Source organism: Diprion similis, chromosome 9 (assembly GCF_021155765.1).
Source record: "Diprion similis isolate iyDipSimi1 chromosome 9, iyDipSimi1.1, whole genome shotgun sequence".
NCBI classification, from domain to species: Eukaryota; Metazoa; Arthropoda; class Insecta; order Hymenoptera; family Diprionidae; genus Diprion; species Diprion similis.
Window position 1 is genome coordinate 4,299,797 of NC_060113.1, and position 18,561 is coordinate 4,318,357.

Sequence of the window (18,561 nt, forward strand, 5' to 3'; positions counted from 1 at the left end):
TTGTCTGTGTAGTAAACAAAAGTATATATTTTAGGTGCATATTTAAAGATCAGAAGCAACATTGTTACTTGGTTTCAATTACGAACGAAACTGCGATTGCATGTATTTGATATCACAATACGATTCGAATAATATATTCTATCATTATAATTATAATAAATTAATGGAAACTATACATTTACTGTAGTTAATATCATATTGAGACACGTTATTGTGTCGCATATGGAAACAATTCTGGCCGGTCCATTTCAATTAGTCATTCGATTAGTCACCATTGTTAGATTGTACTATACACCTAAAATTAGCTTCGCGCCATGCGCTGACGCAAGTTTATTTAAAAATTTCGCCCCAGCTCAGTTCAAAAAGCATATCAATAGTGACTCATAACACAAAGGAGCCAGGAATGAGTTACACCTGTGTTCACTCATTCAAGTGTTAACTAGCAGATTGCAGAGATCGATGGATTGAGAGAAAAACACTTGTTAGACTACCGATATAATAAAGTTTCAACGCAGCTGTTGAGTGTTGAAAGATTTGATTTTAAACTCTAGCCGGTAGGAAATGCTGATAATAATTCTTAGTGTAATCGAGCATCAAATCTAAGGTACACTCCGGCAAATCCTCTACGCAGGTAGCAGGATTGCCAGAAAATCGTGTGAAGGAAGGCACGACAGTTTCTGGAGGCACCACAGCGCCGTCCTCGATGAAGCAGCAGTCTTTCAAAATGCATCTCCTCCCCTGGAAGTTATTCACGAGTTTTAGCTTAAAGAAACATAAATGTAGATCGCGTCGAAATGAATGTATACATCAGTAACTTTAAATCGCGAATAATAAATGTAATCGTCTAAGTATGCCTTTCTTCTTCTCTTTGCTTTATAAAAATATACGTACAATCAGAGCATCCTTTCCTATGTGAACGTAAGAACCAACGACTGCTGCATTAACAACTGCTCGCTCACCAACGAACACGTGATCTCCCATTTGCAGAGGGAAGAAGGCTACGCTGTGAATATCGTGTACGAAAAATTAAGCTCCGTTCGTAAGCAATCGTGAGGAAGAGAAATTAAACTGAGGAATTTGCAGCCATAAGCTGTTTGTGTACGAATATATTGCTTCACCTTAAACGAATTATTGAGCATTAATAAACCAGTGCAGGAGTAGCGTTGTGTATCAGAAGTAACGGTCAGAACAGTAATTTATAGTCCATGTTTGTAACAATAATTGTTATATCCTATAAACTTCCATAAAATATATAAATTAAACAGTCACGTGCACTAAACTTGTTACGAATATCATAATTCATTAACGTTTACGCCTAAGATACTGGAAAAATATTACTAACTTTCCATGAGGTTCGATAAAATGTTGTTCACTCGACTTATTTTAATAAAAATATCAGGTTTAGCTGCTAACTTCGTTGCTAGCTTCAGATTCATAAACATGACCACAGCTCATCACTTCCAAAATGAAAGGGGCGATTAAATTCTATGACCAAATCTAAAAGATCTATGATCGACAATGTAGTTTATATTTTAGGTCGACGGCTCATACTCCGCTACTAACAACGCAACCGATCCCACCTTTTCTCTAAATCAACTATTACATTGTGAAAATGGGTAAATTCTATTACCAATTATCGGTTCTTGAATAAATTGCCTTGATTTAAAATGCACAGTAACCAGCAGGCCTAAAATTTGATAGTAAAAATTTGCTGCTCGACAAACATGTCGTAATTGATAGAAATCTGGTTTGGAAGTAGTACCGCTTACCCCTTGCTGAATTTTTTGAACGGAGGACGAATAACGACGTTCTTGCTGATGATGCAGTAACGGCCGGTTCTAACATTCGCCAGGTCACCTCTGATAATAGCGTCAGATTGAACGATAACTTTACCATGAAGAACTATATTCTGCGATCCACAGAGCACCGTTTGCCTGCTCACTTTATTACCCGAAGCCTGTTTAGAGAATTGATCAATATTCTGAGTTTCGGATTGAGGTTATAAGTTAGGTTAGGTTATGCCTCGAGGTTTCATATCTCAAATATACGAACCGTCTCGACGTATTCCGCCTTGTTGTAATAAATATCTTGAGGCTCCATATCGAAAGTTTTTCTTTCAGCTGTTCTTTTGCTTATCAACTATTCACAACAATTACAACAACTCTGTGAAAACACCCGGAAACGTCAGAAGCAAGACGTGATTTTCTGACAATTCTGACGCATTGTAGTTGGATTAACGAACGCCAGACGTCGCTGCGATCAACGCAATCGATACGAATCTAAGAGACGTCATAGCGCCTGAAAGCGGGCTACACGTTGTACACGAAAGTAATGCTAAGTGCAATAAATAAGGCGTTGTTATCGGTCAACGACGTAACTATTATGCAAAAAAATACAAAGAACAAATAATGTTGGTTTATTATTTTTCAATGGCTACTTATAACAGAACCTATTTTTCTGTCACTATAGTATTGAAATGCAAAATTTCTTGATCTTCTGTAACCTTTCGATAGATTTTGTTACGAAGATATAAAATACATTTTGGTAGTCTTACAAAATTGAAGAATGTTTTTGTTTTTTATCTGTTTAGGTTTACTCTGATTTACTTCCCTTCACAACTCGGTGATCTGTGGAATTTTTCTAAAGTCAAAATTACGGTCAAAAGTATATTCAGGTTTGTAATAAAAAGACAGAAACAATCTATTTATCTTACTTGTGCAACAAATTATGTTACACTGAAATAATAAATTCCACGAACAGCAACTCCGTCAAAGTCACTTTGATTAAACAGAGAGAGGGATACTTCTGTTTTCACGCAAGAATTTTTGGATTTGTTTCAACTTTTATGCAATATTACACTGAATCGATTCAATCATTATCAACTTACAGAGAAAAGTCTGAGCCAAATAAATTTTTGGCACTTGCGCTTACGTCGTTTATTATCTAAACAGACCAATTCATACGTATCGCGGTTTAACAGAAAGAAGCTTTGTACCATAATTCAGATGCGACCTATATCTCGAAAATAAAATTAATTGAGAGCTGAATTTTTTCTATTTTTACAAAATACAAGTGACACATCTATGCTCCTGTCTCAACATCGAGTGGCGTGCAAAAGGAAATCCATTGTTGGATGTTTTGCCGCCTGTAACCATGGGGACGAGGGCATAGAGGTGTACAAGTAAGAGGTGTCCAGGTATAATTTGTGGCAGACATTTCGATAGGATTATTCAGACGGAAAGAGTGCAGGTTGCCACTAGCGTGACGTGGATCATCGAGTGTTTAATTGCAAGAAATGTCGTTATTTAAAACAAGGGAATGGTGGAGAACGCAGTGCGGAGAAAACGAGGCGTTCGACAATCATAGTTTGTTGGTAACCCCGTTGTTCGGGCCTGATATTCACAGCGTGATTATCGTTGGTAGCCACAACGGGTACCTCAGAATTTACAAACCTTCGTCAAAGTGGATTGAAGAGGGAAAAACTTTGACTGGGTACAAACCGACGGATATAATTCTCGAATCATCGCTAGAAAAACCAATCATTGATCTAAACGTCGGTAAATTTGTATCGTGAGTAAAAATCAAAGTATTAATTCAAACTGTTGGACGTTAAAAATTAGTTGTAAAGAGAAAAAAATTTAATCTTTTAACTAACGAGTAAAAGAGATCGGTGACGAGAAGAAATATTCAGGCATCTGGAAATTCATATTATTCGAAAATTTCAGCGGATCGCAACATCTGCACCTGGCAGTACTGTCTCCGTCAAATTTGATCGTCTACAATGTATCGATCATCAGCAAGTCGGAAGATGAGGGTTTGTTAAAATTCAAATGACAGAAATCTACGTTAAAATAGGAAGGCACATTGAAAACTCTGTGGCAAATGTAGAAGTTGAGGAAATTCCTGCACGTAAAGTTGGGGGGGGGGGAGGAGAAAAAGAAAAAGAATTTATGAAGTACGAAGAGGAACGAGTACCTACAGAAGTCACCCTGAACAATCAGCCATCGGAGATTGTTTAATGTGGCAAAGGATTTGGCCTCACTTGCAGTTTACACAGCGCTTTCACCGTCCGTGACATCTTTTAGGGTCAACAATATTTAAGCACTCTGAGCTGAGCCCAAGCTGAGCTGATCGTGAGATGAGCGCGGCTGCGCAGCCGAGGGCTTTTAAAAGCCGTGGATATACATACCTACCTATACGTATACGATATTTATTATGGCATGACTTGACATTTGTTGAATAATCCATAAGAGTCACTCGTAAATCATCGTGTTTTACCTTGAGCCAACAAAGAATAGAATCCGTTAAAATTTCGAGGGTAATAACCGCGTCTATTCGCCACTGATATTGAACCCGCACGTTCGTTGGGTCCACCTCTCTCTATTTCCTCATCTCTCTCTCTCTCTCTCTCTCTCTCTCTCTCTCTCTCTCTCTCTCTCTCTCTCGTCTGTTGCATAATTTTTAACCGTTTCAGAGGATCGGTGCGTTTTAAACATTGCCTATGAACACAATCTGAAACGTCTTGGAGCTACTTTGACGGTCGGACCATTCGGCGGTGTCCAGGGGAGGGATTTCTTCTGTGTACAATGCCTTGACGGAACGCTGCTGTTCTACGAGCAGGAAACATTTACGTTCAGTTATAATTTGACAAACTATTTGTTGCCAACACCTTTGATCTACGTTGCCAAAAACGACGCGTTTGTAACACTCAACTCTGGCTGGGTATTCGAGTGCTACAGGTTTGTCCCTCGAATAGTTTCCTGCAAACTTAAAGTCTTTGAGAAATAAAGATCGTCAAAGCCGTAATTACTAAAAGCACTAGCCCGCGTTTATTTTCACGCCTCTACAGGTACCAGCACATAGCAGAGTTCGACAAGAACAAAGAAAAGCAACCATCCGAGCTCGATAAAAGTCTTTACCCCGATTGGAAATACAACCTTGGCGAGCCGGTGATGGACGTTAAAATCGCAACTCTGAGCAGCGTTGAATTGGCGATAGTAGTGCTGGGCGAAAGAAGTCTTTATTGTCTAAAAGACGATTGTTCGTTGAAGTACACGAAGCGGCTCGACTACGCGGCTCTGTGTTTCCACGTGTACGTCATAGGTGAGTAAATAGATCCTGAAACCAATGCTAAGTTCCCAGGCTAAACTGATCCTTTGGTTTCCTAGAACCCGACGGTGTCCTGATGGTAATGACAGTCACCGAAACCAACACTTTGATGGTGTACGAAGGCACAACGCTGAAATGGACAGCGCAATTGTCCTTCGCTCCAGTCGCAGTGAGCAGAGGAAATTTTCAGGTTATTTCTTTTCTTCGACGAAGTTTGCACGGTAATGAATAATTTTTACGGTTAACAAACAGGAAATCAACGACAATTTTTTACACCGCATAAAAATGGTTCAAAAGACGAATAGGAAACGCGACGATACGACATTATGGCTAGTGAATAAAGAGCTGGCGATGAAAAAAGGCGTAGAAAAATACCGCAACGATAAACGCATAATTAACGACAACGGAAAAGCGAGATAAACTATACCTAGAACAGATAACGAACGACAAACGGACTAGGACAACAAAGTGCACAGACGTCAAGTGGTTATACTGGCACGAGTTGGTATCAGCCTGTTGCTATTCTAATTAATGCGGCCATCTGCCAGCAGCCACAATGTGTCGCAATTAATTCATTTGCGTAATTATTCACATAGGCGACGAAAAAAAAAACCATTCACGCGTAAAGAAATATAAATCCAACCTGTATTTCGATACTCCGTCCAGCATCTCGAAGGTGTGATAGTCCTACTTTCCGAGAAGGGTTTGCTGGAAGGGTGCTTCCTGGGTAGTGAACCCTCGCTGTTCGTCGCTCCTCCAGTTTCCTGCACAAAAAATTTCAACTATGAAACGGCTGCGAGTGACGTTGCCAAGTACAGAAAAATGCTCCAGAAATCAGTAGCTTCAGGTTAGTAGTAATTTCGAGGTGACAAAATTAAGTTTCGATGATATATTTCGACAAATTGGCAAAGTCGAGACATTAACTGGCACTTTTAATCTGCTACCCTTCCCCAATTCTCATACCTACAATCGCTTGTCGCAGACAGTTCCCTGACCAACGTCACTGCCGAATCCGAGATAAGCATATCCGTATGGATATCACCTCACCTGGAGCCTTGTCCTTTCAACGAGGAACTGGCCATTGCGACAGAGAAACACTCGATGTGTCGATTGTCGATAGAGCTGATACCTTACGCACCGCTCCGGCAGGTTCAAGTCAGCTTCGAAGTTGACGATCCGCTGATCGTTAGGGCGGATTATCACGAGATCGCAAATCTGTGTGAGCAAAAGTTTCATGTTACGTTACCACCTATATATAAAAGGAGTCAAAAATCCGATCGCAGACTGCAGTAACGAAAGCTTATCAACTCCGGTTCCAAGGTGATCGACATCTGGCACAGTCGGTAATTCACATGGGCGACAAAGCCGTTCCAGCCTCGTTGGAAGTCGTGGTTACAGTCAGCTACGAGAACAGTTTCGGGGCGATTAGAGTACTGCAGAGAAAAGCGCAGGTGCCGTTAAGACTGGTGGCAAGACTCTGTCCTCCGGAGAGCGGTTCCTCGTTCTCGGTAACCGTGAAATCGGATGAGCCGGTTGTCAGTTTAAGTCAACTGTTTCCTGGTAAGATTCACCGATATGCAAACCTCAGTTTACTTCCGGCTAAAGAATTTTATCAGTAAAATTAAGTGCGAATGAGAGATAGTCCTGTAGAACGTACGCGCAGATCTGCCTTCGCGGTATCTCAGGGAATAAGAATTTCCACCGGACTTGTCCGACGGTCTGTAAGCTCTTCTCCGGCTTGGCCTGAGGTTTCTCATTGCCGTTAATGATTGCCCGACAGAGTTCATCGGCGAGGCCACTCTGGGCCGTAACAACAACGCAATAGGACTGCAATACTTGTATACGGGAACGGTGGTGTCTATAGCATCGGGAACGTCGTCGAACAGATACCGTCTTCAATCGGAGGACAGTCTGGCGGTGGGAATGGTTGCGAGGCAGTTAATAGCCCGTTTGAATGGTTATTATTCGAAGAAACAATGTAACTGTATAACGAGCCAAGTGCAGCTGCAAATTCTGAATGCTCATATAGACGTTCACTTTGCGTCCCGGCAGGAAGTGAGAAGAATCAAGGTGCGTAATATAGTGAGCGTCGAGGCTCTGCCGGCAATGTTGCAATTTAAATATAGATCTATACAAATCGCGTAATTACATGACTACGCGAGAGAACGCCTTTCATTCCTGTCTAACTAGTCTCGCATGTACCTAGAACGCGCGTATAGTAGAACCTACAAAAGGAATCTGATTTATAGATTGGATGTACGCGATTCGATCGGTTCGAGTCTTCGACAAGTTGGCCTCTGCTTCTCGGGGATTTCTTTAAACGGCGAACTTCGTTGTCTCGATAAACGAGACGTTAATCATTGTCACGTGCCTGAATGATTCTATTTCACTTTATTGTTTCCCTCGGATATTTGTTCATTTTATTTTTATTTATTTATTTTGTTTCTTTTTCTCTCCTTACCTATTACTCTCCAATTTTCAAAATTATACTCATAAATACGATTACGCCGTCGAGAAATCGTTAATGACAATCCACGTCTCTTACTTGTCAGAGCGAATATATTATCTGCGTGTAATTTATTATAACTCTTTGCAGGTTTCGTATTATATTATAAAATAATATGATGCCTCGTGATGCGTTATTAATATCGAAGTTAGTCGGTGTTATCGAACCTGTTGACATATATATATATATATATATACAAATACAAAAAACTCAGGCAAACACGCATACACACACACACACACATACATTTAGGAACGCATATGCAATTAGAACGCGGAAAAGAAGTAGGAAGACAGAGAGCAGCTCGACGTCTCGTCGGTAATAATTGATGCTGTTTATGTACATACACGTATGCACATACGCATCATATATATATATATATATATATATATATGAGATGAGAACGACAGTAAATTACTCATGGATATGTTATGAACCGAGTGACATCTTCTTTGGTGGCATATGTGAGATCCACGGAAAGTGACTTACTGACTGACACCAAGAGACACGTGTTACTTGCGATTATAATTACCAAGGTTTTTTCGTTCAGTTCAATCAACTCCGAAGAAGCCTATTTCCACGGATCATTTGTTTATCTTATCGTGCACTGAAAATATTTCATTTTCTCTCTCGTCTCTTCGTCTTCGATTCATAGACAATTCCAGAGGCATAGCCTAGTCTAGTTCTCAATCGATTCTTATCAGTCTGTAGTGCGCGATGCGCATGCATTAATAATTTTCTCATTCGCAATTTAGCGCTATGATTTTCGTTTTTTGGTTTTTTTTTTTTTTTTTGGTTTTTTTTTTCCTCTTCCTTCTTCTCATTCCATGTTACACACGAATCCTGTTCATGCCTGTATACGGATAATCAAAATTCCGGCTTTTATCGGTTACGGTAAAATCAATAACAATTTTGATCAGAGTATAAAAATTTGTTGCTTCGCGGTGATATGCAGCTGATGAATTATTAATAAACACAGGAGGCCCTCGACCTGCTGGCAACGCAGCTCAGAAATATCGAGAAAAAAATGGTTTACAACTTTAAGGAAAGATCGACCAGATCGTTAAAATCGTTGACGTTTTTATTGGACGACACGTTCGATATGATGTTTACGCTTCTGGATGATCTTAAGGATGCCCAGCTGGTGAGTATGCAGAGAAGAGGAAGAGGAAATATCAAGAAAAAAATATGTATAAAGAAAAGAAACAAAAATCTTATGCAGGTGTTCGCGTAACATCTGTGAACCTCAGACTTTACTTCACTGTAATAAAATTCATTTTGTATCGTATTAACGATTGCGATATACAGTGCTCAAAATTTTCTTTCGCACACTCGTTGTAATCAGCTTGCATTTGAAAATGACGAAAAGCTGTAAATAGTTGAAAAAAATTCAATGTCAAAAGATTCTCTCGATACACGCGCGAATTTTTCAAGGGCACAATTGTATTACAATCATTAAATTGTGTGTATAAAAATATACGCAAGATTTTACGTAAGCAATTTATTATGTATATTCAAAGTTTAATCCGTGTTATTTCAGCGAGATAAGTATAGTTGAATAAAAGACGATCACCTAAGTCAAATTTGAACACAAATATAACGCGCACGTTGTGGTGATTATTCGCAATGTTTTCAGTGATTATTATATGCATATTACGTTGTTTCAGAAACAAATAATTTACGATTTTACACCGTGGTAACCCTTAAAAAAAAATTTCTGAGTTGAAAGAAGGATTCTGTGAGAAGATGAGCGTTCTACGTTCATTTTTCACTTTTTCCACGTAATTGGAATTTGTGAAAAAACACGTTGTAGCAACTCAACTATTATTTTTTTCCTGACATTTATATTCAACCCAAAAATCACGATCCATAACACAAAATTAAAAGTTCTTATTAAATTATAACTATTTTATAAGATTGATATCAAATAATGAAAGAGTCGTCAGATACATTTCTCAAACATCAGCTGAATACTTGATATTACAAGTGTGGACATTATTTCTGACGTAAATTGAGAATATGATTGACGTAGGCAATAAAAAATGCACTACGATACTTCATAAATTGGGGAGAAAAAAAGGAAAAAAAAAAAAAAAAAAAAATGTGTAAAAGTAAAAAATCAACTCATCTTTTGACAGAATCTTTCTTTTAACCTAAACAAACTTTTTTTAGAGAGGTGCCATGGTGTAAAATAGCGAATAATTTTTTTCTAAAACACCCAAATACACATACATACGTATACATGGTGGGAATTTTTAGGCGTTGATAAAACCTGTTGTTTTTCCTTTTTATATTTTCATTCATAAAACCTGATACCTACCGATAAACCATTTTATCCGATTTTATTCTCATTTCAGAAACAATTACGAAGTGAAAAAAATCTGGAGCGAGCGATTTCCTTCTTGTTGTTATTATTGCAAACAAATGTAAGCGATGATAAATACGCGTTAGTTGAGTCAGCGATCGGATTCACGCCGCAGCTGCACAACGATATCGTACGTATAGTATTATGCGCATGTAAAATTTACAGTCTAATTACCGCTTTATCTTTATATTTTCTTCACTTTTATTGTGCACGCAGAGGCAAATACACGTGTATACTTCGAGATTGCGTGCTTTAAACTCGCGTGTCCTTTGTCAAGGCAGACGCTGGCGAATCTGACTCTTGTTATATGCACGCATAAGCGTATTGCATGTGCCAACGATTCTCAAAGCTCGCAGTTGTACTCTTGAATTTATCACCGAGCTGACTGCAATGCACTCTTTGACTGACGATAAACGCGCGTTTAATGCCGCAGCTGCTGCTACACGCTTGCAAAAATCATCATCTATTCACCTTAGGACTGGACACGTTTCAGTTCTAACAGAAACACAGTAACATGTAAAAGTGTCAGGGTGAGATTGTTGCTAATTTTGAAACGTCAAATCACTTTTCATATTCTTGGACCGCGCGTTACTTACTATTAATAAGAAACTAAATTCAGATAAGTTGCAGAACTTACAGTTTCATATTACACAAAAAAAAAGTAATTGGAAAGAAAAAAATTTCTAGGGAAATAAAATGTAGATTTGAAAATTATTCCGTCATTATCTTTCAACAAATTTGTTATTTATGAGTAAAAATCTATTCATAATTCGCGAGAACCTCGCACCTTGCCATTTGAAGTAAAATTTGTAAAGACCAACACACAACGTTATAATTGGTTGTGAAAATCAGTGATCTTTGAATGACTGCACGTGAACCGCGGTGTTATTAAAAATTGGTTCAAGCCTGTGAGCGATAAAGGCCTTATCATCGGCAGAGCGTAGAATAAGTACGGAGGCGTAATTCTTATCTTTGGAATCATTCAAGTTGTAGATTCGTTTGAAGAAGCCGACAGCGTTCGACGCAAATTGCTCCTCCGATTTAATCTCGTAGGATCTAATTCTAGTGCAGCCGCCTTTCCCTCTCTCCCTCCACCTTTACCCTGCTCTTCCCTTCTCCCCATGTATTTCCTTCGCCTTCAGGTGCCCAGCATCCTCCCCTTGAGACCCTGACGATCCTTCAAGATTCGTACAAAAATCGTGTGTTCAAAAGGAGAGAAAAAAAAAAAAATCAAAAAATCAGACGTCTGGTTAGCGATGGAGAAATAAATCACGGAAGATTCGGTAAATTTAAACAAAAATCTTCGACATAGAATCAGACACAATTTTTGCTGGAATAAAAAAAGAGAAGATGAGAAGGAATTGAAAAGCGCGGATTTTACAGCAGACGTAATTCGTTACGTGTATATCCTGTAATGTATAATATGTGAGTCTGTACAGCGTACAGCTGGCGAGTAGGTACCGAGTATTTATTGATTATTTATCGCAGCGAAGAAAGTTGGTTTAAAGATATAACCTCGGGAAGCAAGTTTCGTGATTATTTTTCTCTCCATCATCCTTCTTGCAAACAGACATGATAAAGATAATTCCATGCTGCGCAGCTGGCCTCGTGTAATAACAACGATATTGCAATTATAGAATCTGAATATGTACCTACACGACGAAGTTCGAAGCGGCCGAAATTATCCAACTCTTTTGAAAATAGTTCGCCAGGTGTTTCGTATTTCAGGTGTTTTCCGTATTTCTTTCTTCCTCTTCTTTTCTTTCCATTCTTTTTCTCTTCGTTTTTTTTTGTATCTTTTCAACACAGGTAAGTATACTTAACATACTTACGTAGGTATATCTGGGCTACGTTAAGCGGCTGGGTAAATTTATTTATCTAAACGGGCGTTTTGATTATTGTAGTATCGTAATTTTTTGGCCAGTTGAAAAAAACCCAACGATATTCTCTAAGAAGTCGTAAACTACCCATTTAATAGACCAAACACTATTATACAAAGATCGGCTCTACGAAATCATTTTTCGTTTACACACCTTTATGATAAAGCATTGAATAGTTATACACATATGCCTAACGTTTCGTCGTAAACTGAATTTGTAAGAAATGTATACTTTCGAAATACCATTAAACAAACGATCCGCATCCCGCCAAATTGCGAATCCACGCGTCAATGGAGTCGTTTATACGTTTATAATCAAATATATATACTCAAACTCTACAGTCCTTCGTTTCCCCTTTCATCTTTTAGGATAAGCGATCTATAAGACAGATAACTAATTGCCAACACAGTCTGGAGAAAAATCGTTCGCTCGAGTCGGGGAGAGGAAAATAAAATTCGTATACCTAACGAGCCGAAAAATTTCACAGGATTGGGAAGAAATCGCCGACGCAGCTGTGTCCAGCGCTCTGCGTTCAAAATTGAGAAAATCCGACAGCGAAATGTTGAAAACGGTCGGTGAATTGGAGCCGATAAAAGACGTGACGAAACTGAAAAAACGCATCGCTCACCTCGTCGAAAGATTAACGAAAGAGACCGACGACTTCGCTGGCTCGAGTGCATCAGGTATTTCGAATATGTAAAAATTGTACATTTATCTCCTCTCTTCATCTCGTTTTTCTTCTTTCTCTTTTGCTCCAATATCAAACGATCAATCTGTGCAATCGCAGCTTATTCTTACGGGCAAAAGCCAAAAGCGCAAATTTTTCTCTCCTACACTCGATGACGATGATAATTGAGGAGGCAGTAACTTAGCAAGTTAGATTGAGATAAAAACAAAAAAAATTTTGATCGCGCACTTTCCGGATAGTTTATTCTCGCTCCTGCCCTCCCCCATATAATCTATATATATATTAGGGTGGCGCAAAAGAACCGACTATTTTGGTTTTTTGAGTTTCGTGTGACAAAGTGTTAGTTTTTGATGTTTTAAAAGCCCACTCCAAAGGACAGTTCGAAAAAAATTTTTAAGAGGTCGCTCCACATTTTTTAAAACGTCAGAAATCGTCAAAAGTCGATTTTTTTTTTTTTAATTTTTTTTCTCGTTACAGTATAATTTTATAGACAAAAAAAAAATAAGTTTCCGAAATTGTCAGTTCAAAATTTGAATTTTGAAAGGTCGCTCATAATTTTTTTTCAATTTTTCGGTGCATTTCTTTAGATCTTTTCGAGCGACCTTTTAATATTCATATTAAAATTTCATCAATTTTTTTTCTTTAATTTAGTAAGTAAGAATCGATAACAATAGACCACGACATGAATTAAAAATCAAACAAAATACTGAAAATATAATTTTTTTAATTTAATTTTTTGACGATTTTTGACATTTTAAAAAATTTGGAGTGACCTCTTAAAATATTTTTCTTGAGCTGTCCTTTGGAGTGGGCTCTTAAAATATCAAAAACTAACATTTTGTCACACGAGACTCTGAAAAAAAAAAAAAAAAATGGTCGGTTTTTTTGTGCCATATTATATTAATTGTCGGGAATTTATTAAGTGAATCGAAAACAGAGTCAGAAGCTTTTCATATTGAAAGAAGCAAGAGTTGAAGAAGGAAGGAAAAGAAGAACTATCCATAAACACTCGTAACGATCAGACACGCGTGTATACGTATAATATTGTACCTGTGCAACACACGGTGTATATACATATATGTGTGTGTGTGTGTGTGTGTGTGTATTATAGAGTATATCGGTATGACGGTGAATGCCTGCCTAAAGCACATAAGCGGGGCGAATATTTATTATACCCGCGATCATTCCAAACAGTTTCAAAGACTTCGAACGATCGTTCGATATGCTTCTTTCCATTACGTGTTATTACAAATTCTTTCCAAATCCCGTTGCGATCATACATATTTTATTACCATTGTACAACAACGGAGGCAACACGATTTTCCTTCCGTTCATTTTTTCCCCTCCTTCTTATTTCGTATATCAATAATATTATACCCATCGACATGTAATGTTGCACAGATGTTGAGCCCATAGCCTGCGGTTGAGTATCTCGTATACGATTCGCTCGTTGAGCGAACTTGCGTACATATCTTGTGTACGTCCTCTATATATGTGTGTGTGTGTGTGTGTGTGTGTGTATGGAAGTAATGTGTATGATTATATAACTGTTCGTTTATTTAAAGTAGAGACAAGATTTGTGAAATTCGGTTATCTTAATACACTTTGAATGGAAATTTAACAGCCGTTCTGTTTTCACGGGTACTTAACGTTGGATTTTTATTTCTAGTATTTTTACCTAAGTATCCAGAGAGGCATAAGGAGAAAGAAAGAAAAAAGAAGAAGAAGAAGAAAAAAAAAAAAAAACCTTTCCAAGAATGTTGCGGAGTTCGACTTATCCGGCACAAATTTTATTTCCATTTATTTTATTTCTCTCTCTCTCTCTCTCTTTCTCTCTTTACACCAATTCGATTTGGAGTGAAATTCTTTATACAAGGCGAGTACGTTTTACGCGTTTTTTCATGCATGTTTTCCGTACACAATTTACTCGTTTTTATGACGGTAGAGTGAATCTGCGAATGCGCATGCATGGAGTACAGAAAAAAACACTTTCAACTCGTAGGAGTTAAAGGTGGCTTTTTCTGCACTGCACTTTCTTATTACGTCATCGATATATTACATTTAGTATTAATCAAATTATTAAATTCGTGGAGAGTTTACTGTAAAGTCTCTTTAATAATACAATAATCTAGAATAGATAGTAGAATTATGAAAAGAAGCTTAGATATCGACGCTTTATTCGAAGCTTAGTAAATTTTTTCTACCTCACTCTCCGATGGCTCATTTTATTCGAATAGAAGACTGTTTTACGTACCCATATAAATTCACTGAAACACTTTTTTTTTCTAACAAGTTATGCCTCAATGTGGATCATAATCAACGAATGACAACGTTGAATCTAATACTGAAAAGAAAATTTCGTTAATGAAATTAGCTAGAGTTATCAATTTTTGGCCAACGATGCTACATATACTTGACGGAATTTCAATAACTCTACCAACGGAAGTCAAACGATTGTTTCAGGGAGACTGGAAGACGTGGAGGAGGTGGCCTGATGAATGATCTTCGGAAAACGACAAACGGATAGAGGCACAAGGGAGAGGTTATCCCGAACTGGAGGGATCACAAGGAGTTTAAGAGCATTCCAGGCCCACCGCACGCCTAACTCTAAGCCTTGAGCAAGAAACGCGGAGGCAAAACTCCACCGAGTGTATAAACCGTTGCCTGGCAGCCGGCGATGAGGTCGAGAGCTAAACATCAGCATCAGCATCAGCATCAGCATCTGTATTACCACTCTTCGCAGCGAGTATTAGTTAAGCACAAGAAGAAGACAATCGGTTCCTAAGGAGGTAGTCAGGCATCATCCTGACCTGCCCCGCCAGATTTTTTTCCTTTTCTCTTAGTCTCATTCCTTTTTAACCTCCTTCTCCGGCTTCTCTTTTCCTTTTGTTTCTTGCACGAGGATATATATTAGAGAACAGGTATATATATATATATATATAAGAGATACGCCTCGTTCCCGGAGGTTCGAACCTCACCCCCCGGGCATTTGACGCTCTCTTCCCCACGAATTCGGACGGGTCCCGACCGTTTCGTTATCCACAAACCGCACCCACGATAAGCTAATCGAGTCCTCGAAGAATGGACACCCTTGATAGACCCTCTTCCCGGATTTACCCACGGGAACGAGTCGCGGACACAGCAGAATGTGAAAAGCGTCCATGACTGACAATGAGTGTGAATTGCATCAGAATGACAAAAATTAATCAAATAACATCGATTACGTGCACCTCCAGATATTGTAAAGGATCACAACGATGAAGAGATTCGAAAGATTGACTTTGTTGGTAGCTAAGGTTCGTCGAGCTTCTTGAAAATAATAAACAAAGAAACCCACGCACACATGAACAACACATAGAAATATCCTATCCTATCCTTCCAGGTTTTAAGTGCCGCGGGAAGTATTTTGCGGTAAGTTCTTTGCCGTTGGAAGGAAGAAGGGCGTGCAGGAGGGGAGGGGGGAGATGAAGAAGGAAGGGGCCGAAAACAAGGAGGTTTTGAGAAGTGGGTTTCTCGCAGGTCTGCCGACGTCCCATCGTGACCGATACTTAAACGTAATCAAAAGAACAAAGAGAACGAAGACACGATTTCCCCCCGTGCGTCCCTCTCGCTGGAGTCCCACTATTTTCCCTCCTCCCTGACAACCGGTAAGTGGATAGCATCTCAAGACGCGTACTGTCACAGGTATAAACATTCTTCCAGCCTCCGCTCGATGTCTCATCCGTCATCGAATTCACCGACTTACGCGCCATATATCCGGTGCTGCAGAGTGCAGAGAGCAATTCCCTCAAAGATGGCGGAAAGTAGGATATAAGAGTTTCAATTACCGCAGCTCTTGGTTAAGCAGCGATTAGCACTGATTATATCTACCTCTACCGATTTTCTGAACGCTGTGACGATCTCGTCTGAAACGGATCGGTAATCGTTCCCCGGTAATATATCGCCGGAAGCCATTACGGCATTTTCGCAGGATGTTTTCCTTTATATCCAGAGAAGAGAACCACTGTATGTCAGCTCGATTTATCCCGCACGGCAAATCGACCGAAACTGCTTACTCTCTGCGTAGAATGGAGATCAAAGAACGAGAGCTCATTCACTTGAGAATCAATTGAATGATTCCCATTCATTCACTTTGATTTCGAGTCATTTCTATTCATCTGTAACCTGACTTGTAGTTTTCATTGATTTCTGAGTGACTTCTAGGTATGGTTTAGTTATTTACGGATCGGTTGGAACCACCGAGAATCGGAAACAAATTCCTGGATACCACCAAAAACGCTGAAAAATCGATTTCTCCAGCTCTGAGTCGTGAGCAGATTTCCCGTCATTCTCATCGATTACTAGCGATTACAATTATCCTAATTTTGTCTCTTCTCTTAATTTCACAAGAAAAAAAGGAAAAAAAAAAATGCTTCAATCATTCTAGTTCCACTACTTGACGAGTAGAGATAACGGAGCACCTCGCCAAAGATTCTCCAAAGGAAGAGTCGCGCGTTTCAAGAGCAAATTACAAACCACTTGTCGCTATTAGTATTTCCTCTGTATTTCCACTGCATCGCACTCTCGACCGGATTAATGAAAGGCCTTTAATTAGAGAGAGATAAAAGACCGTCTGCGCGTAATTGCGAACTGGATCCGTGTGATTACAGATTAGGAAAAGGAGCGCGGTTATGGGGACAAACATTCCAACTAAGCCCCCGGCGTGTTAATGTTCTCTTTATCGTATGACGTGCGTCCTTCTACCAATATACCTCCACCCTGTACATATAGATTTCTAAAATTACTTCCCCGTACTGCGCGAGCTATAGATACCTATATATGTATATAGACTCGTATCGTGCAAACCATCAGCTGTTACAAAGCTGCCTTTGTAACAATCGAAATTCGAATTTTCGCGTCAACGATTGTCGTTAAGCTGGAAGGCGCGACACAAAGTTGCTTAATGCTATTAGAGGATAACTAATTGGCACACAGGGTGATTAGACCGTGTGAACTGTAAAGGATCAAGCTAAAACCCTCGGGGTTTCGTTTAGGTACAATTTATTGTATACCTTACCACTTCCAAAGTACTTACCGAATTTATTTTCGGCCTGTTAGATATATATATATATATATGTATGTATGTATGTATGTATGTATGTATGTATATACATATATATAGACACGTATCTCTAACTACCTCTGCCCTATCCCAAGTACTAATTGCACCACTCACGCCAGTCGTCTTTTCAATACATAACTTGTACACGGTTGCAGGCTCGAAAAGGTTCGTAGAATCGTCAGAAAAAGTGCCGCGTTTTAACGCTCCTACAACTCGACGTTGTAAATCACACAAGGCAAGTTTGTCGATCGGTAGGTATAAGATAAAACTGCCGAGCTCCGTTTTCCAACTCGGGAATTGGAAACAACTGGATGAACGGTACCGTTCAAAAAATAAAAACACTCGGGTACCATGAAACGAGTAAGATCATTGAGTTCGGTAAGTAAATGAGGGAGAAAGGGAAGAAGAATAAAATTCCACCAAAAACATATATGTATATATCAGTAATATAAGGTAATAAAATTTTCATAGCTCAAATTAAGTAGGTATAGTCGCAATTATGTTAAATATTTTAGGTGAACTTTACGCGGATTAGCATAATACGACGTATGCGAAGAGATAAAAGAAGAAACGGTGAAGAAAGAAGTGAGATAAAAATGTCTCGATAAATCGAAAAAGAGGTCCTTTATTATCGCGGTATATGTGTGACAATAGGAAGAAAAAAAGGCAATCCTTCAGTGAATAACAAGGAAAGAAATATGTGAAAAGAAGTAGGAAGATAAAGGAGAGAATTTTTGTTTTTAAATAAAAGAAAACAAGCAACATATTGTACATACAAGAGGAGAGAAACACGCATATACATATACATGTATACCTGTAGGAGCGAAAAATTCATTATTCCAAGAATAAGGGTGACGACGTCGAAGAGTCTCGCGCGTCTCACGTCGCCCCTCGAGCTAATGAGCCGGGGGT

The 18,561-nt window shown here is 38.9% G+C and overlaps 2 protein-coding genes across 2 annotated transcripts; one reads left to right on the forward strand and one right to left on the reverse strand.

Moving 5' to 3' along the window:
- Positions 1 to 68: 68 nt before the first annotated feature.
- LOC124410640 (dynactin subunit 5) lies at positions 69 to 17,628 on the reverse strand. Its single transcript, XM_046889152.1, has 6 exons — positions 17,619 to 17,628; positions 5,846 to 5,850; positions 2,053 to 2,161; positions 1,770 to 1,957; positions 892 to 1,003; positions 69 to 738 (listed from the first exon to the last, which is right to left on the reverse strand). Exons 3-6 carry the CDS (start codon positions 2,098 to 2,100, stop codon positions 541 to 543), a joined length of 546 nt encoding a protein of 181 aa, XP_046745108.1. The 5' UTR covers positions 2,101 to 2,161; positions 5,846 to 5,850; positions 17,619 to 17,628; the 3' UTR covers positions 69 to 540.
- Positions 3,093 to 15,710, forward strand: LOC124410637 (protein PTHB1). The gene is made up of 13 exons (XM_046889149.1): positions 3,093 to 3,570; positions 3,726 to 3,814; positions 4,475 to 4,739; positions 4,850 to 5,103; positions 5,169 to 5,299; positions 5,776 to 5,956; positions 6,092 to 6,328; positions 6,430 to 6,669; positions 6,890 to 7,179; positions 8,595 to 8,759; positions 9,973 to 10,110; positions 12,348 to 12,543; positions 15,012 to 15,710. The coding sequence occupies exons 1-13, from the start codon at positions 3,296 to 3,298 to the stop codon at positions 15,041 to 15,043; spliced, it is 2,493 nt and encodes an 830-aa protein (XP_046745105.1). The 5' UTR covers positions 3,093 to 3,295; the 3' UTR covers positions 15,044 to 15,710.
- Positions 17,629 to 18,561: the final 933 nt, after the last annotated feature.

What these genes read in the sequence shown, in the direction of transcription:
- LOC124410640 (XM_046889152.1), bottom strand. Translation starts at nt 2,100, where the DNA reads ATGGAGCCTCAAGATATTTATTACAACAAGGCGGAATACGTCGAGACG. An exon ending in TTCAAAAAATTCAGCAAGGG is followed by an intron (nt 1,004 to 1,769) that starts GTAAGCGGTACT and finishes CGATATTCACAG; the next exon opens with CGTAGCCTTCTTCCCTCTGC. An exon ending in TAGGAAAGGATGCTCTGATT is followed by an intron (nt 739 to 891) that starts GTACGTATATTT and finishes AATAACTTCCAG; the next exon opens with GGGAGGAGATGCATTTTGAA.
- LOC124410637 (XM_046889149.1), top strand. Translation starts at nt 3,296, where the DNA reads ATGTCGTTATTTAAAACAAGGGAATGGTGGAGAACGCAGTGCGGAGAA. An exon ending in TGGGTATTCGAGTGCTACAG is followed by an intron (nt 4,740 to 4,849) that starts GTTTGTCCCTCG and finishes ACGCCTCTACAG; the next exon opens with GTACCAGCACATAGCAGAGT. An exon ending in TCACGAGATCGCAAATCTGT is followed by an intron (nt 6,329 to 6,429) that starts GTGAGCAAAAGT and finishes TCCGGTTCCAAG; the next exon opens with GTGATCGACATCTGGCACAG.